General features: G+C 33.5%; 1 protein-coding gene and 1 long non-coding RNA gene across 5 annotated transcripts; both read right to left on the bottom strand.

Annotated features, from left to right (window-relative positions):
• Positions 1-4,782: 4,782 nt before the first annotated feature.
• LOC142537766 (pentatricopeptide repeat-containing protein At5g62370) lies at positions 4,783-11,830 on the bottom strand. Its single transcript, XM_075643263.1, is given in 8 exon segments — positions 4,783-5,037; positions 5,256-5,402; positions 5,491-6,330; positions 6,456-6,520; positions 7,013-7,307; positions 7,750-7,806; positions 8,523-10,693; positions 10,695-11,830. Coding segments are annotated over 2 exon segments (3,018 nt in total). The 5' UTR covers positions 11,616-11,830; the 3' UTR covers positions 4,783-5,037; positions 5,256-5,402; positions 5,491-6,330; positions 6,456-6,520; positions 7,013-7,307; positions 7,750-7,806; positions 8,523-8,596.
• Positions 11,831-16,302: 4,472 nt separating this feature from the next.
• LOC142517135 (uncharacterized) lies at positions 16,303-18,093 on the bottom strand. 4 transcript variants are annotated; one of them, XR_012812904.1, is made up of 3 exons: positions 17,581-18,093; positions 17,398-17,498; positions 16,303-17,258 (listed from the first exon to the last, which is right to left on the bottom strand). It is a non-coding gene; the product is annotated as an uncharacterized LOC142517135 (long non-coding RNA). The 4 variants fall into 4 exon arrangements; XR_012812910.1 differs by having other exon boundaries at positions 17,413-17,498; XR_012812898.1 differs by having other exon boundaries at positions 17,398-17,476.
• Between the last annotated feature and the right edge of the window lie 1,521 nt (positions 18,094-19,614).

The following is a 19,614-nucleotide window of genomic DNA, read 5'->3' as shown; positions in this document are numbered from 1 at the left end:
TATTCGTTTCAGAAGTGCCTTCATTATTACAAAATCCGAGACCACTCCTGTCTCCAGATTGTTTTTGTAATTCTTGCATCTTTTCCATTGAAATAGAGGACTTGTTCCAAACATTTACCAGTAGTGATAAATTCTGGTTTTCAGAAAGCATCTTCTGGTATTCTGCTTTTGCTCTTTCATTCTCCGTTTTTAATTTACTCATATCAACTTGTAAATCATTACAGCTGTCTACTTGCAAGCAAGTTATCTTACTATTCTGATCTTTTAAGTCCTGATTTTCGATCTTAACTTCCTCGAATGATTGAGAAAGTCTAGAATATTCTTCTACCATGTCGTGTAATGCTTTGACTAACTCAGTGCGTGTAAATTCATCAGAATCAAAGTCAAATACCTCTCCATATGTCGAGGTTGAATCAGTATTTTCCATCAGACATTTGATCTCATCTTCATCACTTTCACTCGAATGGCTTTCAGAACCAGAAGATTCAGAACTTGAGTCTGCCCATTTGGACTTACTTTCTTCTGCAACCATTGCCTTCCTGTCTCTTCTGGTCTTTTTATCATTGCGTTTGATACCCTTCTTCCTCTGGTCATCCTTCTTTGGTTTTGGACAATCAGCAATGAAGTGTCCAACTTTTCCACAGTTAAAGCATGCCATATCACTAGGTGATGATTCCTTTTTGAAATTGCGGTTGGGACTTTGAAATGTTCTATGATTCTTTCTCATGAATCTGGAAAACTTCTTAACAAATAATGACATTGCGTCATTGCTTATCTGTTCAGCACTTCTCTCAGAAGTGTTCTCTAAAGCAGTAGCAGAAGATGAGCTTGGAGCAACCGTAGTAGTAGAGTTAACAGTAGCTGCGAGAGCTTTGGTTGGTGGATTTACTAAGGGCTCTTCTCCACTTCGAACTTCAAGTTCAAACTCATATGCCTTTAAATCCGAGAACAAGTCGTGTAGTTCTAACTTGTTGAGATCCTTGGAATCTCTCATTGCCATTGTTTCGACGTCCCATTCTCTGGGTAGACCTCTCATTACCTTTAATGCAATTTCTCTATTGCCAAAGTCTTTCCCAAGAGCTGAGAGTTCATTGACGAGGCTGCTGAATCGTTCATCAAATTCATTCATAGTTTCTCCAGCCCTCATCTTCATATTTTCAAACTTCTGCATGGCTACAGACAGTTTGTTTTCCTTTGTTTCTTCGTTTCCTTCACAGATCTAAATTAATTTTTCCCAGATTTCCTTGGCAGTATGGCACATCTTGATTTTGCTGAAGGTATTTTTGTCGAGTGTCTTGTATAAAATGTCCTTCGCAACGTTGTCAAGATTGGTTCTGCATGGCTACAGACAGTTTGTTTTCCTTTGTTTCTTCGTTTCCTTCACAGATCTAAATTAATTTTTCCCAGATTTCCTTGGCAGTATGGCACATCTTGATTTTGCTGAAGGTATTTTTGTCGAGTGTCTTGTATAAAATGTCCTTCGCAACGTTGTCAAGATTGGCTTTCTTCTTGTCCTCACTTGTCCATTCATATCTTGGTTTTTCAAGCATCTGAGGTGCACCTTCGGTGATAGCAATAGCTGGATTTGGCTTTAAGATCTTTAATGGACCATCAGTGATGACATACCACATGTCATCATCTTGAGCCGCAAGATGAGCGTGCATTCTGATTTTCCAATCATCGAAATCTTCTTTTGAGAACATTGGAACTTTGCTGAAATGAGCCATGTCTATTAAATATTTTTCAGAACAAGAATAACTCTGCTTTGATACCACTTGTTGAGGATCGGGTTGAGTTTAGAAGGGGGGGTTGAATAAACTCAACGGCCAACTTAATAAATTCTTTCGAATGATGTGCTAAAATCCTGTTAGAGATTTTAACGATTTTTGTTCAAGTATAAAGACCAGCAGATCACAAGATAATGTGCGGAAAACGATCTGTTGGTTAGTGGGTGAAAAATGATAAAGCCGAAAAGCAGTAGATAGCACAAGGTTTGTTTATGGAAGTTCGAAGATGAATCTTCTACGTCTCCCATTCTTCTGTTTCCAGAAGGTATCACTAAAAGACTTTGGTGAATACAGCACAACAATTGTACACACTCACTTCAACAGGACTTACCCTTCGCCTATTGAAACTCTTAGCTTTACAACTCAACTTCTTGAATGATCTTAAATTCTGGAAAAGACTCTTTTCCAGTTACAAATTCTTCTATCAATGAAATAATGAAGTGAATAGCTTGAGAAGATATAACGAAAATAGCTAGCACAATATGATCTCAATGATCAAGAGTATGCAATGAAGCGTTTGCTGCTTTTTCAGTATTTGAGCTCTTTAGATAACTGAAAGTTCTAACAATGCTCGAATGATGTTTTTCAATTCAGATTTTTGTTCAATGCTACATTTTTTCTTCACGAAATCCTTCATCTCCATATATAGGCTCTATTCAACGTTCAAAAACTGAACGGTTCTTTTCTTTTTGGTGGTTCAGCTTTATTGTTTAAAATGGACACTGCAGAATACATCAAAAGTAATCAGTCGCAGTTCATACCAAAAATGGTATACCGTCTTAAATGTTCTTGTATAGCATTTAATGGCATTTAATGAAGCAATAAATGCTGATATCACGTTAATAGATTAACGGTAATATTTAGAGACTTTGAGATACGCAAGATTCTGTTAGTGTATATTTCGATTTTTGTATCCTTCTGGTTCTGGTTTTAGCTAAGAAATTATTTAAGCAGGTTTTAGCGCGATACAAGTACTTCTGGTTTACAACATCTACTGGTTCTACTGGTTTTGTACTTAATCCAACATCTACTGGTTTTTTCTTAGCATCTCCACAATAAATTTAATTCTAACACTATCTCACATGTTAATTCGGGTCGACTCGGTTTATATATGCAGTGAAAAAATTTGATATAAAAAATAATACTTTTCATATGTTAGGTTGGGTCGGATTGGAAATTTGTCTAACAGAATTAACCCGTGAAATGATCTCATATGAGTTTTTATGAATTTTCTATATTTTTGCAAAGTTGATTTAATTATTTATTATTTTCGTTTCGCCATGAAACAAAAAGAGACTTTGTGTCTTTAATTGTTTTCAGGACATGATGGAATTTTTACAAGAAGCTATTATGTTTTTGGATGGATCAATTTTAAATTATGGATTTAAAGCCCGCTATTCAAAATATAGTAAAATCTCTATAAATTAATATGTAAACAAGGAAATTTAAGACAATGAAATTTTATTAATTTAGAGATACATTAATTAAATAATAAATTAATAATTAATTATTTTTAAAAGTATTTTGAATTAAAAACATAAATTTTATTACATAAAAATTCATTTTGTTTCACCGAATTAATAAAAATAATTCATTATATATATATATATTTTTATTTATTTATATATTTATAAAAACAATTAAGTACATTCACCTATTAGATATACAATTTTGATATATATCATTACATCAAATAGTTGAGTGTCATCTCATCGATACTCGCATAAATACGCACTATGGATATACAACATATTTTTCAAATGCTTCCAACGATTCATTACAAGACTACAATGTCGCGAGTATCTTAGCAATCATATCTTAAATAATGAAATTAAAGAAATAATTGGAAAAGATAACTTATTTTTAACGATATATTTTCACCTATCGACAATTTCAAAATCTGCAAAATCAATTATCCCAATCATATCTCTTTATCACATCATTGGAGCTTTCACTGTTGGAGTAAATTCCATCTGTTCTGGCAAACCAAGAGAACGTATCGTGGCGGAAGAAATGCCAATTCGATTTAAACGAATCGAATTGTTTCTGCTTGTCACCCCACCAGAGATGACAGAAATATAATGTATTTTTAAAAAAACTTTCACAAAAATTCCAAGTAAAATTTTCATTACTAGCAAGTGTATGATATCCAAACTCGTCGTTCTTCGAACCGCAATGCACTCGCAAGAGTGGAGTACCTAGAGGAAGGTCACTGAACACATACACATAAAATCTGGGGGCCAAAAAACAACCGTTTGTTTGTAATGGAAATCCTAGAAAAATGTTCGATATTAGGAAGAGCGTATGGAGTATTTTGGTCATAGTGGAATCCATTGCTTGTAAAAGATCTTATGTTGATGATATATATATATATATATATATATATATATATTTATATAGTTGACCATCAATTATAGATATACAGTTCTGTTAAAGGAATTTTGACTCGTAAAATATCAAGAGTTAATGTAATAATTGCATGAATACTGAACAAATATAAAATGGTCTTAAAAAATCTTAGCAACATTTTCATATTATATTGTAATGATTCAAAAGCTATTTATTTGAGCTGTAATTCAATTTCAATATTATATTAAAGATAATTTTTCTTTTTGGAAAGGATAGTAAAGATAAAATTTACTACACACAATTTTGTTTATTATTTGTCATTTTATAAAAGTATTAATTATCATACTATTAATTGAAAATCTACAAAATCTTATTAACCGTTTCAGATTATGGTAATGATTCTAAAATATTCTGAAGTTGTTTATTTGATTGCAACTCAATTTTCAATTTTGTAGTGAAGACAAAATTTTACTACACGTGTTATTTATTATATATCATTTTTATAATCTGTTAACCATATATCTTGTATTAATTAGTATTGTTACAGAAATGTGAATAAAGGTCAAAAAATTTTAACAGTGAACTGACATTTAATAATTTATAAAATCAAATGGTGTAGGGACATGTATTGTAAATAAGGAAATCTTGTTCATTTCATTATAAGCAGTGCAAAAAAAAAAAAAAAAACCTTTGTTTTGTGGAGTGCAATAACAGGTAAATACATAAATACATTTATCAATACATGTGAAGTCCAACTGATCCAAAGAAACTTGCACTTTGTTGCCGTTTTGGACCACAAGAGAAGCAACTGCCACTTGATTGGGAAAAATACACAAACTCGTTTCACCATTTCCTCTTCAAAGCCACAAAAATAAAGCACAAAATCTGCTTCAGCACCAATCTGGAATATATAAAGGAAAAGATCGAGAGCACTGTTTCAAAATGCAGTAGTAAATGCTTATCCATCAAAAGACTTATCATGTAGACAATATTTTCAATGAGGAACACATAATAGCTGTAACAATTAAAAGTGACAGGATAGAACAACCTATTAACAGATTCAGAGTAGAGAAGCAAGATCTGTCGATAAAAGACACGAAACTCACAACACGTTCATACCTTATAATATTGTTCCCTTCAGTTCTAGGAAAACCATCGATGAGAAATATGTCATTGTAGCTTGCTTCAATGGCTTTCGATGGTAGTTTGAATGTCGTTTCGAATTGTACTATTATTCCTTCCCTGGTTTTTGTTAAGAATCTAAAACTGCAATACGATGTCAGTATAGTAATTGCCACAGTTGTAGGAAGAAAGATTCCTGTCCAAAAAAAAAAAAAAACACTGGTAGTCTTACCCAATTTCACTATTAGAAGAAATTTCCTTCTCAAGAGACCATGAGCACTAAGTGGATAAACCCAAAGTGTCAACGGTCTTTGTACATCCACTACCAGGACCTCCTGAAAAGTACAGCTATCAGATTAAAATCATTCTTCTACAAATTCAGAGGAGTCATAAGAAGAAATCAGCCAAAAGCCGGCAGCGTCGGGTGTAAGCTATTCTATAAATAATATTAGTCCCAATATCTGCTAACAAATAGAACATAAGACGAGATGTGCATTGCATTAGTCTGAGTTTTCAGGCTTTACTGCTTTTTTTTTTTTCTGAAATTAAAAGGTTCAGACTACAGTCATACAAGATGAGCTGAACAAACAGCACCTTTGCTTAGCAAGTGTCTCACACAGTTAATTTTGCATAATAATATCCAACGAAAAGAGTTTTAATAAATTTACATGAATAATAACTTGTTGTGAATTAGCATAATCAACTAAAAATGCTAATTTGCAAGTTGATACAATGGACATAGAATCATGGATTATTTTAGCGCATAATGTATAGCAAACTCCAGAACAAGACATGGATTCAACTATTCAAAAATGTAATTTTCTTGGATGAAATGATGATACACTGACCACTATAAAACAAGAACGAAGGAAAGACAGAATGATTAGCACGTAATCAAGTGTAATAGGCCATATTTATTTAGACAAGAAACAAACAAAAACTAGGTGTGTCATGTTTGATGGGAGGAACGAAAGACTAAAGAAAAAGAAAATTTATGAACCGTTTGCCGGATTAACAGCAGGCATTAGGAACAGAAGAAAACAGGGGTCACAATTATTGCATGTCATTGATCCTGCAAGAAGATAATACAACAAAATACATCAAGGGTGCCGTTGGAAAATTCAGCTGGTTAAGAAATACCGAATATGGTTGACATTATCAGTAAGAAGCATTATCTCCTCGACTGGAGATTATTACCTCAAACAAGAAATTACGAACGAAGGATGGGGCAGCAAATCTGCTAAGTTTCCTCATTCATTTCACTGCATCAAGAGCGGAAAAGTCATTGGCTTCCACCCCAAATACAAGAAGTTTTATATTTCGAGGATGGATAGATATTAGATTGTTCAGAGCTGATTAATTTATATGTAGAATTGCTTTAAAGAACAGTGAAGTAGCTATCTGCAAGATAAAAATATAGACACCGCCAGTGAAAACACATTTTAAAATTAACTCGATACTAACTGAATATAAACAAACAGCTCAATATAAACCACGGCTTCACTTGTTTTTCTTATATTTGTTGTTCTCATAATCAGCAGGTAAAACGGGACTCGTACTCTGGCCTTCGATGTAGAAGTTGGAGAGCTAAAGTGAATATCTTCTAGCTCGAAAACCTTTTAGAGATAATACATTATCTTTTACGAGACATTCAACATGGAAAATGCTATTTTGATTCGGCTTTCATCTAAATCTTTGCCGAGTAAATTTCTACAATTTTAGGAATCTAATCCAGTCAACCTTTAGAAACTTACAGCTTGAATCGCATGTTTAGGTTGACATAGGGAAATATCAAATACTTGTTGGGAGATCAATGTGTTTGGCACACAAAAGACCAGATCTTATATATGCCTGGAGTCTTGAAAACCAATTACTGCATAATGAAGAGCAAAACATTAATGTAGTATTTCGCTTTTGAGGTATTTAAAATCTATTCCAGATAACCGAATTTTATTCTCTAAAATACACTGAACCAAGTATGGAGATATATATTGATGCGGATCGCGCTAGATCGATGGATGGCAGCCGAGCAACTCCAGGATGCTTTACCTTTTCGGGTGGTAGTTTGGTTACATGCAGAAGGAAAAACACAAAATGTCATTTCACGCTTGGAGTGCAAAAAGCTTTATACAGAGGAATATCACTTGGAATTTGTGAAGCATTGTGACTAAGATTCCCCTTCCAGGATTTAGGATATTCTTCAAAACTACCAATTCCACTATGTCGTAACACAAACACAGCAAGTCATATATCTCATAACCCAGTTCAATAAAATACGATGAAAAAACTCAAAGTAGATAAACTCTTCGTGAAGGAGAAGCTGGATAAAAATGTTGAATTACCCCACATCCCTTCATTTTTGTTAGAGCAAGTTACAGTTCTAAATTCAAAAAATAGAATTTACAATTAAATGATGAGCATAGTAATTATTTAAGATCCTGACAAGTTAATGAACTGCCACAAATATCCAAAAGTTGCCTATGTTTTTTACCAGGATCAACATTGATACAAATTCCACCTGGTACGCCCCAATCTTTCCAGATGCATTCTGCAAAATCAAGATTACATGACATTCAACAAAACTCAGAGTCAATTGCATGTTGTTGAATTAGTTCAACCAATAAAAACAAAAAAACAAAAACAAAACTCAGAGTCAGGATTAGGGTTCCACAAAAAAAAAACAAACAAACAAAAGGCGAGTACACACAGCATGGTTGTGAGTGAAATGCAACAATCATATCCCTAAACTGTTATGAAAAATACTGGACATGTGAGACACGATTCAGCTTCTTCAAGTGAATTCCACTAAAAAAACATTAATAACACGTGATCAGAAGATCATCTCATTTTTTTCGACATCACTAATCAATCATGATTATATCACAAAAAAATCCCCAGTAAAATCTTATGCTGTAAATTTACATTTCAGAAGCAACGAAAATTGATATTAGACTGCATGAACATTGGAAAATACAAACTAGAGAATACTAGTCAAGTGATGCAACTGAACGTGCATAACTTAGCTGAAATCGAAATGACAAATAAGAATCCCAAACATAGACTTGTAGTTCACTCAAAAGCATGAAAGGAAACATTTCCACGTAAGGCACAAACAAATATTCCAGAATAAACGAATGAATTTAATTTTAATTTTTACTGTTGAGAAATCGACAATGGAACAATTAGGCATTGTTAGAAATTATATTTTAATTAACTAGGAACCATGGTGAATGAGTGAAGACATATGTTCGAGATCTTATTTACCAAGGGAACGATGGAAGATGATGTTATCATGAATGTATTGTTCGATGCATGGTGACCTCCATGTATTCAATAAGCTAAGCCATGAGAATTAACTGAATGCATTCTCGCACTTTAGTCTTCATTCCTCTAGCGATCATCTGACATGTATCGTTTCGAATATCTTTTCTCTTTGGTATAAGGCATGCATGAACATCCTTCAACTCGTTATCCTCACGCAAGATGTTAATCAACCACTCAAAATTGTAACGGCAAGGGAAATATTCATGGGCCAACATATCTTCATATATCTTCAATGCATTACTGCTTGAGCGCTGTGCACAAAAAGAACTTAGTAGCGTTTCATAAGATCCTTTAGATGGAAAAAAGCCTCTTTTCTGCATATTATGTGTAAGCGACAATGCATCGATGATCCTACCACCCTTACAAAGGCCTTTTACTAAAGTGTTAATCAGAACTCCATCCAGTCCATGCTGAGAAAAACCATTTGAGTTCATTTTATTAAACAAATCAACAGCAAGATCAACTTCCCCAAATTTCATATGCCCATCAATGAGGATAGTGAAAGTCACCATATTAGGATGCACTCCTTCCCTCTGCATCAGATCAAGATGCTCATATGCCTCTTGCATTCTCTGTTCCCTACACAAACCTGATATTCTGCTGTTATACAGGTACAAGTCTTGTATGAGTGGACATTCTCTAATTTTTCGGATCAGTCTTAGGGCAAAAAATTCCATTTCTTTTTTAGAACTAACCGACATTTTAAAACCCTTCGCCCTTGGAAAAATTGCTTTTCGATCTAGTAAATGGAACAACATTTCTTTAGCCTTCTTTGATTTATTATCTGAAAGAAACCATTTTCCCTCATAATATCGAAAATTTCTAGAGACGCCACTGATCAATGTGATATAGGTGACCAGATCAAGCTCAATCTCAGTCTTCTCCATCAAATCAACCAATCTAAACGCAAATTCAAATTCTCTCTTCCTCAAGAACTGCTTTATCAGGGAGGTATAAAGAACAGCGTTTGGCATCAAGCCTTCTTCCAGCATTCTATCAAGATATATGCAACCTTTAATGATCATATTTTTCTTAACTAGCCCAGCTATAAGTGCTGTATAAGCATGGGAACTTGGTCTAAACTCATACTCCATCATCTGCTTGAATAGTCTGTCGGCTAGCTTTGCACACCCATTCTTTGAGTACGCATTAATCATAGTAACAAATATTTTTTCATCGGGATCTATTCCAAATTCGAGCATTCTGTAGAAAAATTTCTCTGCCTCATGAATCATCTTTTGTCTTCCTAAACAACCGATTATTGAGTTATATATGGTGACACTTGGCTTGATTCCCCTTTCTTCAATCTGATCTAAGACATCAATGGCTGATGAGGAGTCCGCATGCTTACAATACTCGTCAACTATAATTGAGAAAGTGGTTTGGTTTGCGACGACTCCTAAATCTTGCATAAATTCAAGAAGGGACTGGGCATCCTGCGTTAGTCCTTCCTGGAAAAGTAACTTAATCAAGGAATTAAAAGCAGTAAGAGAAGGCGAGAAACCAAGATTAACCATCTTTTCCATACAGTTTAGAGCAGTATCAAGTTTTCCTCCCATACACAAGGCTATAATGTATATACTAAATGCCATATTCGCAAAGAATGAGTTGCTTCTGGCAATCTGATCTAACAAATACTCAATTTCAACCATTGCATCATCTGTTGACGTTGGTTTCGCAGAAGGTGAAATAACCAAACTATCAACATTGCAAGATTTCTTGGCTATAGCATGCAAAACCATCAGGGCCAAGTACATCTCATCTCCTTCTGGAAGGTTCTTCACAAGGGTGAAAAAAAGCACAGGGTCCGGAACAACCCCATTGTCCAGCATCTTGTGATACAAGCTGTATATTTCCTCCAACCTTTGTTCCTTGCAAAGTGCAGCAATTAAGACTGTGTAGCAATGAACATTGGGAGGCATATTGCTCTGGAGCATGTCATTAAAGAGCACTAATGCACTATCGACTTTCTGATCTATGCAGTATTTGTTGAGCATGATTTGGTAAGTCACCAAATCGGGCTTTAACCCAGAATCCACCATCTTATTATGCAACAGCCAGCCTTTGGAAAACATGCCCAAATTCACGAACCCATGAATCAGTGTATTATAATGTATAAGAATCTGGCTTACATCCCATCTTGAGCATCCTCATAAACAATCTCATAGCCATCTTCATTTTCCTTCCTTTGCAGTAGGCATTAATCAAGCAAGTGTATGTTAATTGATCCATAACAAAACCGCAGGACTCAATCTTTATACTCAGAATCTCGGCCTCCTCAGCATGACCCCACTTACTGAAACCAATAACCAACGACCTGCACATATTGACAGTAGGAGGCACCCCTTGATCTATCAACACATTGAAAACACGAAGCCCCTCGTCCAAGAATCCTCTAGAACACAACCCATTCACCAGCCTATTATAACATGTAAAATCTAGCACAATTTCACAAGCCTCGTTGATTTTGACGAAACAATCGTAACTCTCCAAAATTCTATCTCTAAAGCATAAGTTTTTAATTATTGCATTACATTCACCAACCCCAGGTACAAATCCCTTTTCAATCAGCATATCAAAGCAAGATTTCGCTTCGTCTAACTTCCCAAGCTTACAAAAACAAATAATCATGGAATTCAGTAGTTCCCGGCCCGGTTCAAGACCTTTACACACTACGAAGTCCCTGTACAATGCCTCAGCCATCAGGGCCTCACCAAAAACGACAAGTTTCCTCACAAGGCAGCCATAACTAACCAAATCAAGATCCAAACCTCTTCCGACGGCGAAATCAACCACCGAGATTGCTTCTGTGGCATGAGAACACTGGGAAATGAGCCTTCGGACCACCTTCCGCGCGGAGGAAAATAAGCCCCGCCTAATAAGCTGCTCTACTACTGAAAAGCACAAATCGTTGTGTGTAGTCTGGGGTGCTGGCAAAGAGAAGGTTACGCCTTGGGACTCCAACGGTAAAGGGCAAGCGCTAAAGTATCTACTTCTATACAATTTATACAGAAAAACTCTATCTTTTCTCATAATTCCACAACCAAAGATTGAATTTTTAGGAGGGGAAAAAAAGAAAAGAAAAATTCACTGATAAGAAGAGGCGCCCATTGGGGAATGCTTGGGAACTCAGCTCTCGAAATGTATGAACTTGGCGGGGGGAAGCAGACTCGGGTCGGGTCAGTCGCAAAGCGGGGCAAAACATTGAGCTACAACACACAATCAGCCTACAATCCTCGTCAAATAACACTATTCCAGGCAGAAAATACTTGTCTATATATGTTGCTTTACATTTATTTTGTAACAATTAATTTCCAAATAATGAAAATGCATTAAAAAATTTAAAATTAAATTATTTTCTACAATTCAATTTTTATTTTAAGATTTAGTATATACAAATATTCTCTTTTAGGTGGTAAAATTGGAAGCAATCTGGATCTTGGGATGTTGTCTCACTCTTTGCTTTATGTTTTATGAGAAGGTCTCACGAATTTTTATGTGTGAGACGTATCAATCCTACCGATATTCACAATAAAAAGTAATATTTTTTCATGGATGACCCAAATAAAAAATCTGTCTTACGAAATATGACTCCGTGAGACCGTTTCACACAATTTTTGCTATATTTTATAAGTAATAGTTAATTGGTGAGTGTATAATGGTAACATTATTTTAATGTAATTTGGTCGTGCCAATGAAAAATCATGACTTAATATATAGTATAAATATATATTTGATGGCTTGCTTAGCTACACAACATAGATTTATTTTTCTCCTTTCTCAAAATAAATTGCAAAATAAAAGTAATTAAGAAAGAAATATTTGGAATTTTTTTATCGATAAAATATATGAATTTCATGTATTATCTTTGTTTCATTTACAATACATATTCAAACTCTACTTTTTCATTCTAATATAATTATTAATCTAATCTTTTGTATTAAAAAATAATAAGTAGATCTTTTGTTAGACGGTTTTATATATTTATTTTCGTGAAACAGGTTAACTTAATTCACACTTAAAAGGGAAAACAATACTATTAGGATAAAAAAAAATAAGAATATTTTTATGAATCAGCTCGGGCTGAAGATATTGACCTATGAGATTGTTGCACAAGAGTATTTGTGAAAAAGAGTAGATGAACTCTCGTGACTCGTGAGACCGTCTCACGGATCTATATCTGATAAATAATTTCAACAATTCATGCTTACAGTGAAGATCAATAATTCTTGTATTAAAAAAAATAATTTTTTCACGAGTCATATTGGATCGAAGAATCTTCTTATGAAATTGACATGTGACAACAGTTTCACATAAACTTTTATGTTTTATTAATATTTTCTAAATTTACGTATTCATTTTATGATTTTGTGAACTATGAGATTTTCGTAAATTTGTTAAAATTGAAAAAAATGTAACATGTTAAATATATTTTTGCACTGAAAAGTTTATATCCCAAGCGACTGACGCCTAACACCTAAAATACTGAACTACTGAACAGGTTATTTACGAGGGATTTAACGTTTTGGTTATCTTAAATATTTTGAAATCGCGAAAATTTTCAATATCCAAGTGACTGAGTGACGTCTGACGATGAAAATAACAAACTACCTTGTAATTAAACCAACGAAAATTTCATATTTGTTGAAAGTTCAAATTTGAAGGATTTTCTTCAGATTTTACATAATTTATTTGCGATCCAATAAAAAAATGATATCTGATTCAATTTAAAACTTTGGGAATCTTGACTCCCAAAAGATTATGTCTCAAGATAATTTCTTAGATCAATTTGTAAACGGCAGATAAATTTTTGGATTAGTTTCGTTTTCATGTCCCTCTAGTTTGTGATGTGCCAAAAAATTTCCACCGACTTGTGAATTTTAGTTGCTTTTGGTCTCCAAATTTAATACAGTTTGATATGTTGTTCATCTACCGTGTTTATTAATGAGATATCTCTCATCTATTTGCATTTAATAGATGAGTGACACAGTTATTGTTGAGCAAGAGGGTGGACATGACGGATGTACAATATATTAAAAATATACATAAATACACCCCGTCGTTAAGAGCGTATTTCTCTAATCTTCCACTTTTTGTTGTTTAAAATACACCCCGTCGTTACGAACAGTACCAATAACACGCGTTTAAGTAGCATCTCCGAGCCAACTTCACGTCGAATAATTTGAAAAGTACTTGTTTCGAACCCCACACGATATGACAGTAGAAAGGCTCGGGATCGTCCTGAAAATTGCAAATATGCCAGGAAAAAAATTGTCCGAGCTTGAGGATTTTGTATCCGGCATCTCTCGCTCCCGACATGCAATGTACCTGTAACGGCGCTGGATTTTGAGAGAGTCTGTCGGATATGAAAACCCGGTAATGATAGCGTGGTTCGCATGGGGGCCGGTCGATTCTGAACGATTGAACGGCGTTAGCCATCACACAGAGGACAAACAAGAAGTTTGCCACACCCAAATATCCCATCGTTCAAAATAAAATTTAATGATTTGTGATGTATTTTGATGGTATTTATATAGTGAAGAAAAATGAGTGTATGTTATTCCATTAGAAGAGTGAAACTGATGTAGCTTGATTTCCTTCCAATTTAAAGAATTTTTTTTACTAGATTGATGTATAAATATAAAATATTTGCATGTGAAATCTCGTAAATTTTAGTCTTTTAATCAGTATTCTCTAAATATTCTTAAAATTAAACGAGAGGAATATCAAATTCAAGGCTTTTCTTCATCGAGCTTGATAATTAAATCAAATTCATCGATACAAACACAATCTAAAGTTGTATCATTAGCTCGCGATAGAGAAAGTGTCGATTGTTTCAAATACATTCATGTATGACCAAGACAAAACTATAATTTCCGATAACTTAACATAAATTTCAATTATGCTTTTTTTTTTCGGATCGGACGATTACAAAAATGTTTAAAATCAATTATCGATTACCCCAGTTATATCTCTTTACTACATCATCAGAGTCATCGGAATCGGAGTAAATTCCATCTGCTCTAGCAAACCAAGAGTATTTATCGTAGCGGAAGACACGATAATTCGATTCAAAAGCATCGAACCGTATTTGCTTATCACCCCACCAAAAATGACAGAAAAACAAAGTAGTTTTAAAAAAGTTTTCGCAAAAACTCCAAGTAAAATCTTGTGTAGGAGCAAGGTTATGATACCCGAGATCATCGTTCTTAGAAGCACAATGCACTAGTAAAAGTGGAGAATCCGGAGGAAGGTCGTTGATCACATAAATATGAAATCTATGGGACAAAAAACAAAGGTGTTTTTCTAATTCAAATCCTTGTAATACGTTTGATATTAGAAAGAGAATAAGGAGTATCACTATTTTGTTCATGGTAGAATGCATTACTTGTAAAATATATTTTTTTCAAGAACTATGTTGATTATATATATATATATATAGAGAGAGAGAGAGAGAGTTGACTATCAATTATATATAACTTGCTTTTAAAAAAATTATTACATTAACTCTCAATATTTTACAAGTCGATGTAATTTTTATTTTATTTTTTTGGGAAGAAAGTTAATGTAATAATGGCAAACAAACATAGGACTTTGGAAATTTACAAAATCTTATTAACCTTTTCATATTATAATAATTATTTTAAGAAATTCTAAAGTTATTTATTTGATTGCAATTCTCAATTTTAGATTTAATTTATTACATGCATTTAATATCTATTATGTATACTTTTTATAATATGTTATCTATCATGAATTATTATAATTAATTTTATAAAAATGTAAATAAAGATCAAAGTTTTCAAATGTGAAACGACATCTAATTACATATAAATCAAATTGGCAGTAGGGACATACATATAAAATTCATTAAAAAAAATTTATTGGACCGAGATTAATGTATCCAAAAGAATGTATTAAATGGGCATGTCAAACATGCTTTTATATTAGAGTAGGTCTCTTGTAAGACGGTCTCACGAATATTTATCTGTGAGACGGGTCAATCCTACCGATATTCACAATAAAAAGTAATATTTTAGCATAAAAAATAATAATTTTTTATGGATGACCCAAATAAGAGATATGTCTCACAAAATACGACCCATGAGATCGTCTCACACAAGTTTTTGCCTTTATTATATTATATGTTTCATGTTATGTAAATCTATGAAAATTCAAGTGGATAATGAAATTTTTATATGTGAGGCCCATTTACTCTTATGACAATTAATGATCAAACAATAATGGTTTGATTTAAAACCTGCAGCGGAAAAAATGTTTAAAATACTTTAAAACGGACCTCATGGCCTAGAAAAATTTCGGCACGACCTCCCCGTAAATAGGACATCCCGAAACTCAAACAACATTTTTATATCAAAATATACTCCAACTAGAGTCATTAAATCAAAAATCGAAGTTAAACAACCTATAGCCGTACTGGCCAGGACTAAGCAGAAATTAAAATTTACCAATTACTCACCAGATCAAAAGAATCTCAGAGTCGACTAAAACACACCACAAAACAACCAATTACTACTACAGATATACGGGACATCTCCCCGGCAAATAAACTACAATACAAGACTGAAACCAACTCAAAACATACATATAGACTAACTGGGAGACTCCACTGAACAGAACCAAGCAATCCAACCTCAATCCCGAGCCCCACTGGCGGAACCTCGGCCTGATGCTGCAAAACGACTCGGGAGATCTACCATGGTGCCCAATAGCAACCACAGCAGCCCCCCAGTAAACAACTGAGGTTAGGATTCTGGTATGAAACAGACCAACAATAACAACAATAACATAAATCATGCATAATCATATAATTAAATGTAATATGCAATGCATGAAAGGCTCAACGAATAATCGGGATAACAGGAGCCAACAAACGGTACGATAACAACTGGAATAATGCTCGAGCAACAACACAGGGGAGCTACATCGTCATGCAACTATACCGCCCTGCCAAGTATGCGAGGTATGCCAAGCTGTGCTGAATAACACCCCTGACTCGGCCTCCATACAGCTGATATGCTATAACGGGATGGCAAAACAGAACGAACTAGATGACACAATCCCAGCGCTCACCTAAAAAGGCTGCACTAACCACGGGATTGTTCAATCACATCTACAGTCTCATGTGTATAGGCCTATCAGCCACACAATGATCCCGAGATATACAACAGTGCCAGATTACAACGAATATCAACAATAGGCTAACAAAAACGATAGGCTCAACATGAATGTCATAACAGTATGTCCGATGCTAAATGCCAATAATATGTCATAATAATAAACATAGATCATAACGAAGGCATTTAACAATTTATAACAGTCAACAATTTATAAACACGATCAATGTAACACAGAATGACAATTAAATATAATTTATGTTTTACCGTCGTATGTTACCGAGCTGTAACATACCTATATCACGAAAACGATCTTCAAGAATGATCAACTAAACTCCCTCAGCCTAGAATAACAAAATAAGCCGAATAATTCCACAACTCATCATTATTTACATTCCAACTATTATCAACTCGATAAACCTTAGATTAATTCCAACGATAACAATCATACTATAATATCTCTCAATATAATACAAAACGATTCGACATAATTAATAGGCTCGCCGAATTATACCTCGACGACTTCCAATGACTGAACCTACAACAATTATCCGATAATTACATCAATATAACGCTATTCGAACGACAAAAACAATTTAAAATGAAAAGGGTAAAAATCCAAATTTCGGCAGCCTACTATTACACTTAGAAGCTGAAATTTCAAACTAGGAACTCACAAGGTCAAAGCTTACTCTAGTCGCTAGCGGTCTCGAGGCGAAAACCCATCGGAAACTCGTCGGATTTATTGTTCACGAGCTGAATAAATTCAGCAAACGAGCTGGAGTTACAGGGAAATCACAAGGCTTAAAAACCCACTCCAACACACAACAAAACTCCAAGGAACTAAGCTTAAATCTCACCTAAATCGTGCCAACAGCAGCAGCCACGAACAGGCCTCGATTTGGGCTGAAACGAGCATCAAAAGTAGCGATTCAGGGTTCAAAACGAAGCTACTGATTTAAGAAAGAAAACCCCTCAAACCGTTCGTGATTTCGACGCCGGACGGTAAAGTTATGACCTCTCCAAAATGAAGGTGCTGAAAGTGACGAAAATTTTGAAGAAAAAGAAAAGGAAAGCTACGGGAATGGTTTGGGAAAATGGCATTCTTCCTTCTCTCTCCAATAAAATAATTTATGTGTGTATGTATATGTATATAATGTAGTATTCATGCCTCTTTATCTCGATTTGCATTAATCTTGCTCTCGTGTGTTATTTAAACTCTATATGTGTTTTATATCGTTAAATTTTCCGATATTCTAAAATACATATTTTTAACACTCCTACAAAATTAATTTGGCATAAATAATTATTTTAATTTACAACTCAATAATTATTCTAATTATGCCAAAATTACCGGATAATTAATTTCAGGACCTTACATTATATGTTATGTATAATGAAAATATGTTATCCTTAAATGTATTAATTCCTTCTACTCGAGTGCGACCGATTATCGAGAACTTAACCTTCCAAGACACAAAACTATATCAAGAAAATTCGAAATTTGCATTCCTTCGAGATATATTAATCGACCATTTGATATCAATTGGCGATCATATTGCAGGTAGTGTAATCAAATATTTATCATATTTAATTAATCTCACTAATGAATGTAATCTATGTATATGAATTAATGAAATGAGCTGATTAATGCATGTCTATACAACCACTATGTTATAAATGTAATCATTGAAATTAAAATATGATAATAGGTGATAGAATATAATTGTCACGTAAAATAATATAGAACTACGGATCAAAAGTAATACTTTTGGTATAAAAAACAATAAAATAATATAGAGCGACAGATCAAAAGTAATACTTTTGGTATAAAAAACAATATTTTTTTCGTGGATGACCCAAAGAGAAGATTTGTCTCACAAAATTGACTCATGAGACCGTCTCACGAGAGTTTTTCTAAATAATATATTACTTAGACATCCGTAACATTTACCCTAAAAAAACCATTATAGTTGGCTAGATTCTAGTCATTTAGCAGCACCATCTATGATATTTGGATAGGTAGGAATAAAAGATGCTTGAAGACTCGCTTGCAAATTTAGATAAAAATTTCTTGAATTTCTCTCTTTTAACAATATATCTCTCATAATTTAGACGTGGTAAATATAATTGTATGAGCATTGGCCATTGATTATTTTATTTGCACATGTATAATGTACTTATACTCACAATATTTTGAGTAATACAATTTTTTACTTTGGGTTATACTTCAGAAATTTTTTATACCTTTGTAATGTTATAAATATAAATTTCTTTGAAAAATTTATTTAATTATTTATCATATTTGTTGTGCCTGGAAATAATACAATGAGGTTTTGTACATTCAAATTTTTATTTTATGGTTTTAAACATTTTAAGCTCACTCTAGGGTTTAAGGACTTGGAATTTTTACGAGAAATTAAGATATGTTTGGATTTATGAATTAGAAACTGCAGATACGAAATCTATGATTAATATTATATTGATGAGTTTACAAATATTTAGTATCAAATCCATTTCCTATATATCAATTTTATCATGTTCATTAATAATTATGAATTTTTCACTCGAATTCGAATGTCATTTGAAATCGTTTATGGAATCAAATATTTCTACCTAAATCAAATTCATCCATCCAAACAAATTATCTAATTAGTTCAACCAACATATATAGAGAATGTTTCCACTTGTATATTCACGTACACTGGTGTACGATTAGTACAAAACTATAATGTAAAGAGTATACTACCATTAATAAATACGAAAATAAATTCAAAAAAAAAACTTTTATTATTGATTATTGTTCCAAAATGCAAAATCACTTATTGATTTCCCAATCATATTTCTTTACCACCTCGAAAGAGTGATCGCTATCAGTGTAAATCCCATCAGGT

Source organism: Primulina tabacum, chromosome 1 (assembly GCF_025594145.1).
Source record: "Primulina tabacum isolate GXHZ01 chromosome 1, ASM2559414v2, whole genome shotgun sequence".
Lineage (NCBI taxonomy): Eukaryota > Viridiplantae > Streptophyta > Magnoliopsida > Lamiales > Gesneriaceae > Primulina > Primulina tabacum.
Note: the sequence above shows the minus strand (reverse complement) of the source record. Positions and strands in the feature narration are given on the sequence as shown.